Below are 15655 nucleotides of genomic sequence, written 5' to 3'. Positions count from 1 at the left end.
CCGTGAGATAGGTGGTTACAGTCTGTAAAGGAATCAATACGACGATCCAGCAAAAGCCTCGTGCACCCTAAGAACACGAAGCGACCCAAGGACAACCGCCTTGACCGCAAGTGAAAGCTTGGCACCTCCAAGAGCGCCGATGATAAGGACGATCAGTGTAACAGAATATTCCGCGTACAATCGTTGCAACTCCCTTACAAGGTCTCGATACCTCTCTTTCTTTTCATTCTCCTTGGCTATGATGTTTTTGTTAGTGCCGCATTGTGCCTTTGAATACAGGTTTTTCCCGCGTGAGTTGGAAAATTAGATAGTATGTGAGCTAAATGCTCGGGGTGTGCATGGCACGCCCTGCAGCTATCATCGAGAATGTCTTGGCTCAAAATGTGGCGACGGTATGTTAAGGTGGAAACGACACCGTCTTGGCATGCAAAAATGAAACCCTCTGTACCAGACTTCGAACCGGGCGATTTAAGGAAAGCAAACGTTAGCGCACAAGACATTGACTGATCCTTCATATTTATGTGGAAGATGCCGTGCATCCTCTTATCGAGGAGCTGTTCACGAAAGTTTTTCTCTTGTGCTTTCTTAATCCGGGTTTTCAGGAGCGAGTACTCGAGATAGATAAGATTCGATGCATTTTGCTGACCCCTAATGCTGAAGTCAAATCCGACTGTTTCAGCAGCCTCCTCCGCTGCTTTGTATAGAAATGCTTCTTTGCCCACTTCTTCGTGGTTCCTGACAATTTTAAGAAGAGGGTCTCTTCCATTTGCAACTCTATGTACTGTGCCAAGAATAATCCTGTTGTGAAGGCATTCAAGACTCAAATTCCGCGACCCCCTTGACGGCGTGAGATGTACAGTCGCGGAACGGAAGACTTAAGATGCATGCTTTTGTTCATGTGCATAACCTTTCTTGTCCCGATATCAAGAGATCTGAGCTCGTGCTTCGTCCATGGAACTACTCCAAATGAATAGAGTATTACCGGGACGGCAAGCATGTTCGTTGCAGATACTTTGTTCCTCGCCGACAGTTCGGAATACCAAATGTGTCGGATGAGACGTTTGTATCTGCTACGGAGAGTATCCTATATAGATGTCACATCCTGAATGCGGCTCTGTGGCACGCCCAGGTATGTATAAGTCTCTCCAGCGCAAAGGTGTCGTGTGGCGCTTCTATCAACGAGTTCAGGATCTTCAGGGATGCCATTAAGTTTTCCTCGCTTCACATAAACCTTGGCGCATTTGTCTAACCTAAATTCCATTCCAATTTCCTTAGTATATCGTTCGACAATCCCCAGAACTGGATGCAGTTGCTCTCTGTTTTTAGCATAGATCTTAAGATCGTCCATGTAAAATACATGAGTGACCTTGTACTTTCGATCTGCAGGTTTGCCGCACAAGTACCCTTCGGAATGGCGCAGTGCTAGAGATGGTGGGAATAATGTAAGGCAAAAGAGGAGTGGGCGCATGGTGTCGCCCTGAAAGACACCTCTCTGAAACGTGACCTTGTTAGTTGTCACATGATTTTTGCCAGATGAGATAGGAAATCTGGTTTTCCAAAGCGGCATCAATCTCTCTATGCACCCAACTATTTGCGGATGAACCTTTAAGATTTCCAAAAGACAGATGATAAGTCTATGGGATGTTGAATCGACAACTTTCCGATAATCAATCCAGGCCATCGATAGGTCACGCTGGTGGAATGCTGCATCTTTTCAGACACTTCTATCGATGAGCAGGTTCTCCCGACATCCGGCTACGCCTTTCTTTGAGCCTCGTTGTTCATACATTTCTTGCCACACAGGTTCAATTTCCTGTAGTTCTTCGGGTCAGCTAAGTTGCCTATTTTCGGCAGGAGTATTGTGCGCCCTTCCACCAACCACTCTGCAGAGCATAATCTAAGCAAATTTCAGAACTGCACGGCCCAGCCTTTACACGAAAACTAAAAAAAAGAAAAAAAAAAGGAAATCATTCGCTCGAGAAATCACTTTTGAAAAGAAAACATCTTTCTCTACTCTCATACTCGTATCTTGCATCTTTTCGCGTAAGTTGTATTCATATAAGGTAATACCTCTAAAACTGTTTTTTCCTTATTAATTGTTGAAGTTATTTTTAGTTTATTCGAACTTGATTAATTGAAAATAATTTCAAAAGTATCTCCCCAACTCAAATTCGGATCTGCACACTTTCCATTCAGAACTGCACACTTGTGCAGAGCTGCACGTTAGATTATGCTCTGCCACTCTGGAGTCGGCTATTCCGACTTCAAATATGAGGTGAAAATACGGGCCAAATGCTGATGGGTTGAAGAAAACTTCTTCCACCAGAAGGTTTTGATACAATCTGGTCCCGGTGCGGAATAGTTCTTCATCCCTCTTAATACTTTTTTCACCTCCTCGGTAGTGATGGGTGGGCATTCTTTATCAGGTGTTATGAGGGCAACACATAACTGCTTGAAGCTATTTATATCTTCTGAGTCTTCGTCCAGTCTATGCTGAACTTCGTAGACTTCTCTCCAAAATCTCTCCGCTCTAGACTTCTCTTAGCGTCAGATAGTATACGTATTCTCTCAACAATATGCTGCCTGATGGTCAGCAGCTTTGACTTGTTAAGTGTGTGATAACGGGTCCGGAGTTCGCGCGCGATCTTTCGAACCTTGGCGGTAAAATTCCTGCCAGATGTGATGTAGTCAATCACACACTGAATGCGGGTCGCGTATTGTCTTGCCCAGCCTATCTTTATGGCAAGTTGATGCATTCTTCTTTTGGCCTTATGATCAGCCGTTGGTTTTGTTTCACGGTACGCATCGGCCAAAGCTCTCGCTGCATTATACACACAATAATTGATAGCCCAGAGGTCGGATTCACCGGAAAAAAGGTCCACGAAGCTCGTCATTCATTTCAGCCAGATCTTTAGGCTTGAGAGAAACCTTGGTGTTGATGTTTCTTCGGGTCATAAAGCATCGCTCTTCATCTATTGGATGCCTGCCCGCGGTTGGTCTTAGTGTCGCCTCTCTTTCTTTGTTGCCGGCTTGTTCTAGCTGTGGTAGAGTAGGCGTTCCGCTTACATAGCCCCTTTTACGGAGTAGTTCAGCATGGTTTCGCAGACGCTGCTGCGAAAAGTGCGATAGCTCCGGGTGTTTCTCGCACCACAGAGCATGCAGCCGTGCCATGTAACCCCGTTCACGGGCCACAATCACATCGTAGCACTCTAGCAAGTCGTGATTCAGTTGCTCCGTCCACCCAAAGTTCGCGAGATCCCGCCGATCCATCGTATTGAATCCATTTTCATTGGCTCCCCCAGCTCTAGATTGGTCTACATCGTTAGCCGACCCATTGTCGGGAGCCCTGCGCGTTCTGTTGTTTTGAACCGCACTTATTACAACTATGGTGGTGCTGTCATGGTTGTTCCCACGAGAAGCTAGGGAAAGGGGTTCGTCCATCCTTGTAGAGCCCCGCATGCAAGGATAAGGCTGCGTACTCTGAGAGGTCGCCCGGTATACCAGAGTCACCGTTCTAGACACCTCACCCAGGTGCCATTCAGCTTTCGGCACGGTTTTTACACCTCTGCTTGGGGGTTATTGCCTTCGGGACCACCCCTGGACCATTGTCCGCGACTGCCTATTTATTTTTGTAACCATATTCAGCAGAAACCCTTGGTACAGGGACCCTCTATCCGCAACCCGAAGACGCGTTCGGTGGCTTTGTCATAGGCCCTTCGGTTTGATTCTAGAGGAATCAAAACCGAACCGAAGATCCGGAAAGCGCGTATGCAGTCCCGACTAACAAAAATTATACGCCCGAGATATCCACATTAGGGATATTCGCAAGGGTCAGCTCAACCGTAGTGCAATGGAAGAGCCTCGCCCTGGAGGAACCGCCTTGTTGATCACGGTAGCCTCTGCGCCAGGTATATATATATATATATATGTATATCCATTTTTCTCCGTGTACCGATCCGGTTGCAATTCTGTACAGTTCCTCGATGCTGCAAATATGAATAATCATGTCACTTTAACTAATAATATAAAGAGATCTAACTTATGTTAACGGTATAGAATATATTTATATATACCTGGCGCAATAATTTTGCACAATTTATGGTAGTGTCTAAACTATATTCTATACCGTTAACATAAGTTAGATCTCTTTATATTATTAGTTAAAGTGACATGATAATTCATATTTGCAGCATCGAGGAACTGTACAGAATTGCAACCGGATCGGTACACCGAGAAAAATGGATGTTTAAATGTAGATGTTGAAAGGGTAAGATCGTGCCACCTAACATGCAGATATTTATGCCAAACATCTACTATCTTTTTGAGATGTTAGAGTTAAAAAATTTTTTATGCTAAACTGAAACACATTCAGATATTAAAATCGCCCGAGCGCATGCGCATTGAGCATTAGAATCTCACAACTATATTTGTCGGTTCTATATTTTTAATATTACAATGGCATAATATTACATTTTTTGAAAATTTCAAAAGAATCAAAATTATAGCTATCCTTAATTAAAATTGGTCCACGACTTCTGTCTGTATACACGAGGGAAGTATGATCTTAAATTGCAGGTTATATTATTATATTTACATAAACACATTTGACAAAATACTTATAAATTTAAAATCAAATTTGAGTTCAAATAACCTAAAATAGATAGATTTTTTGGTGCACATTACATATCATTCGTTTTTCGCTTACTAACCCCGTTTTTATTTTGAATTTAGAATATCACACATAACCTCAACTTGACTGCATGTATCATCTGATCAACATTTTACTCACTTTATAGGTTTTTCGTGCATGCGCGAACATTAAAGTTTAATTTTAAGTGAACAAATAAGTTATCAATTAATTCCTTAAATCACTAGAAATAAGTAACATCCTCAAATATTTACAGCCGTTATTTGACATAACCATACATGTAATACCTCAGATATTTCAGTTCAGGCTGTTGGAACGGTGTGCACAAAAATGGCGAAATCCATGATACAGTCAAAACTTAACAATTGACTGATAGTTGTTTAGAGCTGATAGATCAACGTCACTTGATCGTACTATCAGCATGTGTACTGTCGATAAAGCTACTGTTCCGGGCGGGAATTTTAAATTAGAATAAAAATGCGATTTGTGTTCTTTATATTTTAATTGTTTCTTGACATGTCTTAGTTGTCTTCGGAATAGGAAAACTGTGAAAAGTTATAGAAGGATGCCGCCGTGACTCGCTGATAATAATTGATAATAATTTTTCAAGTTAAAAATGTATCATTTATTGATTTATTTACATATATTGTTGTGTTATAACGTGCAAAACAAAAATGGAAATAACGCATCATGTAGAATCGTATGAAAAGGTAAGTATTATACAGCCTATTCTCGGTTTACAGTACACTAATATAAATCGCATAAATTTCTTATTGAAAATAATATCTGCAGATTTTTGCAGAAATTTAAAAACTTTGGTCGTTTCAATATCGAGATATATAATATAAATTATTGCACACAGCAGACGTCGAATGTAGTAACTATTTTCGCAGGTAAATTTGCAAAACCATTATCAAATAACTACATTGCAGGCGTTTACTTTTTACAAACTATTTTCTACGCCCTGATTCGCAAAGATTCATCATTCTTAGATATCGAGACAGTGCACTCGTAGGAATTCAATACAAAAAATTAATTCTTGTATTATTACTACTATTATTTAATTAATGTAATTGAATGATTAAATTAAATTAATAGAATAATTTAATGTAATTAATTCAATTATTTCAATTAATTAATTGAATTATTTAATGTAATTAATTGAAATATTTAATTTAATTAATTAAATAATAGCACTAATAACACAACAATTAATTTCTTGCATTGAATTTCTCCGAGTTCATTGTCTCGATATCTAACAATGATGAACCTTTGCGAATCAGGGCGTAGAAAATAGTTTGTAAAAAGTAAGCGCCGGTAATTTAGCTACTTGCTAATGTTTTGAAAATTTTTCCTGCGAAAATGTTTACTAAATTCGACGTCTTCTGTGTAGAATAATTATTTAATTGAATTTTTTGATTAAATTAATTGAATCATTTAATTTAATTAATTTAATTATTTTATTTTATTAATTAAATAATAGTAGCAATAATACAACAATTAATTTCTTGCATTGAATCTCTCCGAGTGCACTGTCTCGATATCTAAGAATGATGAATCTTTGCGAATCGGGGCGTAGAAAATAATTTGTAAATAGTAAGCGCCGGTAATTTGGTTATTTGCTAATTTTCTAATTTTTTAGTTATTTTCGCCATATCCATTTTTGTTTTGCACGCTGCAACACAACAATATATGTAAATAAATCAATAAATAATACATTTTTAACTTGAAAAATTAATATCAATTTTTATCAGCGAGTTCACGGCGGCATCCTTCTATCATTTTTCACAGTTTTTCTATTCCGAAGCCAAGTAAGACATGACAAGAAACAATTACAATATAAAGAACAAAAATCGCACTTTTATTCTAATTTAAAATTCCCGCCAAGAGCAGCAGCTTTACCGACAGTACATATGCTTGTAGTACGATCAAGTAACGTTGATCGATCAGCGCCAAACAACTGTCAGTCGCTTTGGTCTCCATTTGTATATTTTTCTTAAATACTTTACTCTCATTTTTTAACTTTTACCCGATTTATTTCAAAATATTAGATAGAAGCCGCATATCCCACAATCATAGAACCCCTTTCAGCGATAGGGAAATATTCGGAGAGCATTTTTATAGGCTCAAAATCGAATTATCATTGACCGCTGGTAAGTTTTAAGTGTATCATGGATTTCGCCATTTTTGTGCGCACCGTTCAAACAGTCTTAAACATTTTGGATGTTCCATAGTAACATATATATAGTCAAATATATAGTCATATACATATAGTCAAACATAAAATATGTTAACCCTGAAAACCTGGATGTTACGTTTTAACATCCATTTTTCTCCGTGTAAAATGTACTGATACCCAGATCAGCACCACTTGAGAATTGGTACTATAACCATCAGTGATAGTCATATTTAGTTGCCTATAATTGTAACGTTTACTGAACTATCCTGTTGTCCATATATGTACTTGGAAGATCAGTAGATTTAATTTGGTTTTCAGTATAATATAAGGTTCTTTTTTCTGTGTGTAAACGAACAATTTGGCTCTCTACAGGTATTTATTGGAGCTCAAGCTCTAAATGATAATAACTTTTATTTAAGCCACAACTTTAGTGAACTCCTAGTTTTTTATGTAATCTATATGTGAAAGTGAAATCCGAACCAGCAAAACCTTGCATGTAAAACACATATAATATATTTTCTAAAAGTACTGACTCTACATTAATATTCTTATTTTGTTATTATTATTACACAAATTAGTTTTAGTTTATTGCAATATTTATTGTTATTTTCAGAGCACACTAAATTCTAAGGCGTTTAATATAAATAAAAAAATTGATCAATTCGTTGCAGTAGGAAAAACAACTGACATTTACGTAGGGAGATGCGAATGTAGTTGTAACTATAAATTTAGTATTTATTTAAATGGCCTTAGAATTTAGTGCAAATAAAAGATTGAATAATGTTAAAAGATTATTTAGTATTTACCTGCACTCTGTAGGGAAACTCTCGAAAGTATAAATCCTGTAGATCGTAAAATGTTACAGAATACGAATCCTCCTTTGAGAGCTTGCGTCTATCTAAACCTTCGTTAATTTTAGTCAATCCGTAACATGCTCCAGCTAAATATAGGACAAATATGATGAGAACTAACGCTTTCACTGATTTCAAATTTAAAGCAACGCCCAAATAATCCCTAAACCAGCTCATACAACCGTGTTCAGGATTATCAATTGCATTGTGAGGATCATCAGGATCCACTCCTCCAGAACATAAGATTCGGTAAAACCAGGATCGGTGGCCTGCAATTAATGAAAACCAAATTTGCTAGAATTAGAATTTTATATATTGAAAGTACACCATTTTTTATATTATTTATTATATTTGTATATCTTACTCTTTAAAAATATAGTTTTACCATAAGGATTATCATTCTAATTCCATAAGTCAGTTTATGGACACAATACGGTTTCAGTATTTCCTTCAACAAGAAATGAATGGAAAGTTTAATTGTTGGACAGTTCTGATAAGAGTACTGTTTCCGGCCTGGCGGATCCTAAAAAGTCCATCACTCAGGCGGTGCTCACTCACAATGGCTAGAGTGTCTGAAAATACTTTGATCCCGTTCGGAGTAACTGTTCGTTGTTGTTGTTTTCACCGGTAACATACTTCGAAAAATAATTTTACAATCTTCTTTCTTCATAAAAACACATTTTTATATATAAAACATTCCAAAAACAACTAGAAACGCATAAATAATTATTCTGATAATTATCTATGTATTTCTACTTGCTTTTATATTTTTTTATGCAATTCATTTAGTTTTTAAAGTCCATTATCTGAAAAGTATCTGGGTATTATCGAGATTATCTGAACGGTCATGTATTATCTTATCTTAGAGATATGAGTATACGCTAGATGTCTCCAACGTCGACACTGTTGCGACACATCTAAAAGCATTGAGTGACCACCACCTGCCGTCACTGTACTCGCAGGAACTATTCAACGTCACAAAAATAAATTTAAAAATAAATTTGGTTATTCTCAATGGCCTCAACGTTTCGTAACATTATAGTTAAATAGATCTAATTTTTTTCCAACTTTTTACCGTTGCAAAAAAAACCATTACGATTAGTCCGTGATCTCCTAATGGGAATTTTAACGTAGAATCCGAATTTCACTAATTTGAAAGTTGATCTTATTACATTTGTACGTTAAATATGTTGAACTTAGTCATTTATTTCCGACTTAAAATGAAACAAATGTATTTGATAATATTTTATGTCTTTTTTAAAATATGTTTAATCATAATCTAACTATGTTCAAAATCTTTTCATTTTTAGTTATTAATTTCGAATTTTGCTGTAACTTAATATATTCAGTTATAACATTCCTGACTATATTTTCAGTTATTTATGATAATTCCATTTTTTCATATTCTTCTGCCGTAAACGGCACTAATTTCTGAGGTCCGCGATTAGAAGAGGGCCGTAACTGCCAGTTATGGCGATTTTTCGAATTTCAACATCCCAATTAACACCCCTAGCGGACCGAGTGAACGGAAAAGATACGCTATACAGAGGATCCTCATAGTATCCACATAGCATCCCTTCCGTATTATGCAACAAAAACTCAAAAAAACAGCAAGATCAACTTTTAAATTGGTGAAATTCGCACTCTACGTTACAATTCCCATTAGGTCTGTGGATACTCTATAGAGTATGCTTTCCGTTCACTCAGTCCGCTACGGACCGTTAACTGCATTTTAAATTATTATTTAACATTTCTTAACACTTTTTTGCAGAAATTAAAATATCGTATACAAATTTGTCAAGAAAAACAAAAAAAGTGTAGGAAATGTCTTTTTGTCGATATTCTAAGCTGAGTTCATTTTGGATTTAACAATGTTCTTCCAAATCACGGCTGATTTGAACTCTGAGCATACGTTTTTCCTGGAATTTAATGAATTTTAATATATAAAATTGTAACTTACGCAAGGAAAATCGTAAATGCGGCTATTTTATATTGTAATATTCACTAAATATTATGAAAGATGCACTCATAGATTAAATGATGCAAGTAAAATGGCAAACTTCGCCATTTACATTATTCTGTCCATGAATTGCAAAATAAAATGTTTTTTTTTTCATTTATTTTCTGAACCGTAAACAGGCAATACCTGATAACTGGTTCATCCAGTAAAATTTCTATACCATATAACTCATTTTTTATCGTATCTTTATAATTCAATAGTCTTCCCTTATCCGTTCAACGAAAGATATTGTCCTTGACTCAGCTAACTTAATGTATCACAAAATTTTCTTCTCGACAGACAAACACGTTTTATAATTCTATCAGTTACTTCCGTTATTTAACATGATAATCTTTTTTTTATTGGTTCCAATTCGCAAATCGTATGACTTTCTCTAATCTCTTTCGGTAGATTATTAAAAACGGTAATACTGCAGTTGCGCTGTTGTAGTTCTATGATATTTATTCCATAATTCGCCAGAAAATCTGGTGGAATAATTATGTTCATTGTTTCCTATTTTAAATTTATAATCCGTTATTAAAAGATTATTTATCATTTTCGCTCTTTCAATGTCCCTGAGAGTACATATTTTGGAAGCTCTTTTGTTGTATATGATGCCATATTCGGCATCTCTTTTGGAAAATTGTACAATTTTTTAAGTAATTTGTTTTTAAATCTTTGTATTTTATCTAGCATATGTTCTGAGGCAGAACCCCAGTTTATGATCACATACCTGATATGAAATTCTATAAAAGCATGGTAAATCATTTTCTTATTTTCTTTATTTAATAACGTTTTACATCTTTTAAAAACACCAGGGCAGTGTGTTATTTTTTCATAAGGTGTTCAATATGCCGTTTCCAAGTTAATTTATTAATAATTATAGCTTTCAAATATTTGTACTCCTCAGTTTCCTGAATAACTATATTATATTAACTGATGAAAAAGTCATATATACTGTCTTTTCTTCGTTTATAGTTAACTTATTATATTTTAACCTGTCAAAATATTATATGAAGTTCTTATTTATTTCTTCTTCAAATTTGTTGCTGTCCTTATTACTTTAAACAAGAACAGTACCAACCATTCCAAACCTGTAAAATACTGAAGTTAAATTATTAGTATATTATGCACCAAGGGGTTGAAGATGGACTTTATTCACGAGTGTATGTTTTCAGTACGAGTTTCAGAAATATACGAGAATTGGATACTTTCAATTCTTTAAACAATTCTAAGAAACAAAAACATAACTTGGCCAGTTTTTACTACAAAGATTTTGATTTTTTTTGTAAAACCAAGTGATATTCGTTGGCCTTTCACTCAATATTGTGGCAAATCTCCATTATACAACAATTGTTTATTATTTAAATCATTTGAATCAACATATGCACGACTAGAAATATGTTATGGAAAGTGCTTTCCTGTAATAACTCAATATAAAATATCTACGCCACATGCTTAGCTAAGCTGCGATCAACACTTGTTCTTCACATTCCTATTACTTGCATAATCCCCCTGCTTAAAATTGTCTGCGATACATGCTTATTTCTTAGTTATGCTCTCGATTGTTTTCTGCGATCCTCATTTGTTTCCTGTGATTCTCATTTATTTCCTGCGATCTTCACTTGTTCTTGGTATTCGTTTTATTTGCATATTCCTACAGACTAACACTGTGCACGTTACAGGCTTAGTAAGGCCCTCGATTGTTTTCTCCGATCTGCTGAATTGTTTAGAGGTTTAATATGGTTTTTCTGCAATTTTACCAGAAATTGTTCGTAAAAAACTGACCCAGTTGTTTTATTGACTTTTAATAAAAAGCGCAAAGCTTGTACTTGTAATAAGGATAAGTTTTTCCAGAAAAATTCAGTCTGGTTGCATACTATGTTTAAAGATTCAGAAGCAGCATTTCCCTCATATCGATAAATAAAAAGCTTTGAAGAATGTTCCGAATAGGATTGCCACCTGGCCAGAATTTAACCGGCCAGCCGGAATTTTCGGCACACGGCCGGTTGCCAGTCACATCCCAGACCGGTCCTATTTGAGGTCGGAAAAATAGCATAAACTCGAAAGCTCATCGAGATGAGTGATCACAGCGCGCGATGAAAATACGATGATTGGCCTGCCGAAACCGACGCGTGTGTTTAGGACAAGAAGCGGACAAAGGATGACAGCTGTCTGCATCCATCTCATAAGTGCATTGGAATATTTTGGGCACGCGGATATAGCTTTCAGGTTACGAACCAATGATAGTTTCGCACCTCTAAGAACACCGATCTATAGGACAATTACTTTAACCAAATATGTTGTGAACTGTGGTTGCAGCTTCTTTTCAAGATCTTGATACATCGCCTCCTTTACCTTCTCCTTGGAAGTAATGTTACAATCGGCCGGCGCCGAGAATTCGATCACGAATGTAGTTCGTTTCCCGAAGTTTTGGAGAACGATATCAGGCATCGAGATGCAACGAAGACTGCTGTCCGAAAGTCGTATATCCAGAAAATTTGACGGTTCTTATTTTGGACAACTGACTCATACATATGAATAAATTAAGATGAGAAATACAAGACTTTTGAATTTCGCGCACTTTACGCTTCCACTTCTACCCTCCCTCGTTTTGGGAACCCTCCCCCCACCGCTTGCCCTTCATCCTTGATTCGAAACAGGCCGGAAAAAAAATGAGTACCTCAGATAATAAAACTGCAATTCGCATTGTTAAAAAGGCGTTTTGAATCAAAGAAGATCAGATTTAAAAGGAAAAAAGCTGAAGCCGGAACATCAAAAGCTACAAATTCAATGATATTTACGGATGACGAAGCACTTGCACTTTATACGGATTTGAAATTGTCTAAAAATAAAGAAGAACTTCTTAGGAGACGTTTAAAAGCGTGAAATTTTGATTTCTTGAGATGTTTCAGCCAATCTATAGTAAAGCCCTCCAACGTCATGCGAAATTCTTTTCTACATTGATTTACAACATTGGCGGCAGTGGGCTTTATGTTTTCTATTACGTTTCTGTTTGTTTACCAAACTCAGTTTTGGTGATCTTACTCCAGTAGGGGTCTTTTGTCGACAGGCAGGTCGAAGTAAGAAAATTCAAACATTATAAATTTTGCAATTAGCGACTTGAAAATAGCATAATTATCATCTACGAATTTTTCCGAATCCGATGACAGTATTGCTGTCCTAGGAAAGTTGAAAATTTGAAGAAGTTTAATTAAAGAAACTTGAGCTGAATATTCAATTGGATATTAATTGTTCTCCAATTTTTAAACCTAATGAACAAACTACATATCGTTAGAATCGGAATAATTCGCACATTCTGAATATATTAAATTCAATATCTGTGATTCAAGAATTATTTATTTTTTAATTTTTGTTTTAAAATAGAGCAAATGAGTGAAAAACTTAAGCGGCTACTGTAGACCCCTGTAACGCGAGACCTACCCGCAATGAGGTCCTTTTATTTTATGGCTAACATCGCGTAAAAATCATTCAAACTATTTGAGAAAGAAACCCAAAGAAAGTAATAAATATTAAAGTTGAAGCAAGGTACCAATGACAAGAGAAAATAAGAAACTACGTGTAAAAAAAAGGTAAGGACACTCCTCCACTGAGAAACGACAACCCTCATGCGCGTATGTAGAGCCTACGCTCTCGGCGAACAGAGTATAGGCTGCTACGATTTCAGCATTATCCCTGTTCACGGCGGCTTTATGGTGCGCCTGTGGTGACAGAAACTTCCAAAGTTTCTGCACGTTAATGCGTTATTTAAAAAAAAAAAGTAACGGTAACCAAAACGCGTTACAATTTTTTGGAAACGGTAATGGAAAGTAACGCACGTTACTGATAGTTAATTTATACAATTTTTTGATACGTTTAGCATTACATTAAATGTAAGAAGTGGCACGACAGTCGTAAGGGCTAAAGCGTAGGCTTTGGACCCACTCCGTCAGGTTGCGGGTTCGATTCCGGCCTAAAAACTCTGTAAGAGCCTCGGCGGTCCATGTGGTGAACACTAGCCTAGCAAGGGAGTTGTTCATCTCCGGAGAGTCGAGGGACCGGTACCTCTAGAGAAAAACGTTTTCTCTAAGTACTTAAAGCTGTTGCTCTTGGTGGTTCGGAACCCACCTTAAACTGTAGGTCCCCTTTCCACCACCAAGTAAGTGTGTGGGGGGTGTGTAAAGGAATAATGAAGAAGGTGCAAAAAAATGTAAATCCTTAGGGGGCACATTAAAAGCTTCCATTCCATTACATTAAATGTTTCAATATCAATAAAACCAATCAGATGATGTTTTTACTTACTTTCTTGCACGCTATTTAGATATTTAGAGGTGCCGCAAACCCCATGAAGTTTAACGCATATTACCCATCATAAAAAAAAACGTTTTTGTAAATTTTATTCAGAATCCGTACTATTATCTGAATCGAGTTGAAACACACATTTAGTCATAGGCTACAAATATAATTTCAATTTTCTAATATCACCTTCGTAAGTCAGTTTTATAGGGTCCCAAAGAAACACCATAAGTGAAAAAATGGGTTTTGCGAGATTTTCGCGCGAATTATAATTTGTTTGCTGCTTTTTTAATGAAAATTGTTTTTGGTACATAAATACTATTTCAGACTGATAATCAGATAGTCAGATACATTTGTCAAGCAATTTATTATTGTTTTTAGCTAGTTTTTGATAGAATAGAGTTTGAAAGTTTCGGTTTTTTCACAAATTTTCCACTTGCTGTCCACTTGTAATCGTTGAAAACAATTTAGTGTTGTTTTTAACAATATTCTTTCAGAATAATCCTACAGTATTACCGTTTTTTAAAAACAAATTTGACTTTTAGTCGAACTTCCAATTAAAATAAGGTTAATAATTAATTAGAGTCAAGAAAATTAATTAAATTTCTGGCTTTTTATCCAACTTTCAATTCCAGTGAAGTAATAATTAATTCAAGTCAATAAAAATAATTGTTTAAACAATGTATTATTAGTTTCAATAATATTCTCTTTATTTAAAGGTAAAATGTTGTGGTTTCTTTGTGAGGCAAAAACAATTGTTTAAACAAATTATTGTTTTTTATAAATATCTTCATCTATAGCAATGCCTGATAGTTGCGATTTTTGCGGAAATTTTTAATTTTCTGTCATTTTTTCACTTAGTGAAGTAATAATTAATTAATGTTAAAAAAAAGTTTTTCAAACAATTTCATATTGTTTATAACAATCCTTTCTTAGATAAGTTCTAGAAAGTTGTGGTTTTTTCTCAAATTTTTAACTTTGCTTTGCCTTCTTATTTATTAAAAAATAAAGTGAAACAATTAATAGCCCTCCCTTCTATAGCGCTTCCGAGAATTGGTGCCGCGCCGCAGGTAGGTGTAACAGGAGCTGCACGGGGTGCGCGAGGTCTGCAGTTGTCACTCAGACGAGTACTAAGGCGTGTCAAGCAAAAGAGTAGCGAGCTAAAATGAGTTAATTCCCACCCTCCGTCAGCCCCAAGATTGGTGCTATAGAAGAGTTTCACTTTAATCAATAAACATTAGAGAAAACTATATGCTAAATAACCTCATTTTTGTGAATATATTTTTGTGAAATAAAAATATGCTGCAAATAGAGCCTTCGGTGAGCTGTCAGAAATGCAGCATTATCTGATAACTTGTTTCTGCAACTTTTGCATGTTATGCTTGTTATTTTTTCACGGGCTTTCAAATTAACACGTCCTTTCTCAGCAAAGACGCGAATGTTTGGAAAACCAATGTCGAATATCGGCAAGGTGCGAGTGCAGTCAGAAAATTAAACGTAGCCAACGAGATAGCAGAACAAGATATAACATTGATATCTGACTTTAATTCTCTTCTTACTATAGCCACAAAAGTCAGAAACAATATTTACCGCAAGTGGTAACAGAGTACCGAAAGCAATTTCCTGATTGCAGTAAGTCTACCTTGACCCGTGAGATGCTATAACCAATTAATCATTTGTTT

At 36.0% G+C, this 15655-nt stretch overlaps 1 protein-coding gene and 1 further gene across 2 annotated transcripts in view; both read right to left on the bottom strand.

The window, feature by feature from the left end:
• LOC117167118 (patched domain-containing protein 3) overlaps positions 1-15655 on the bottom strand; it is a 318852-nt gene that overhangs the window by 23214 nt on the left and 279983 nt on the right. For both annotated transcript variants that reach the window (XM_033351778.1, XM_033351779.1), the window contains exon 8: positions 7634-7947. In XM_033351778.1, the coding sequence (XP_033207669.1) occupies positions 7634-7947 (314 nt within the window). The remainder of the gene's footprint in view (positions 1-7633; positions 7948-15655) is intronic.
• On the bottom strand, positions 3755-3916 carry LOC117168612.

This window comes from Belonocnema kinseyi, chromosome 2 (genome assembly GCF_010883055.1).
Source record: "Belonocnema kinseyi isolate 2016_QV_RU_SX_M_011 chromosome 2, B_treatae_v1, whole genome shotgun sequence".
Classification (NCBI taxonomy): Eukaryota; Metazoa; Arthropoda; class Insecta; order Hymenoptera; family Cynipidae; genus Belonocnema; species Belonocnema kinseyi.
This window is presented reverse-complemented; position numbering and strand designations above follow the sequence as displayed.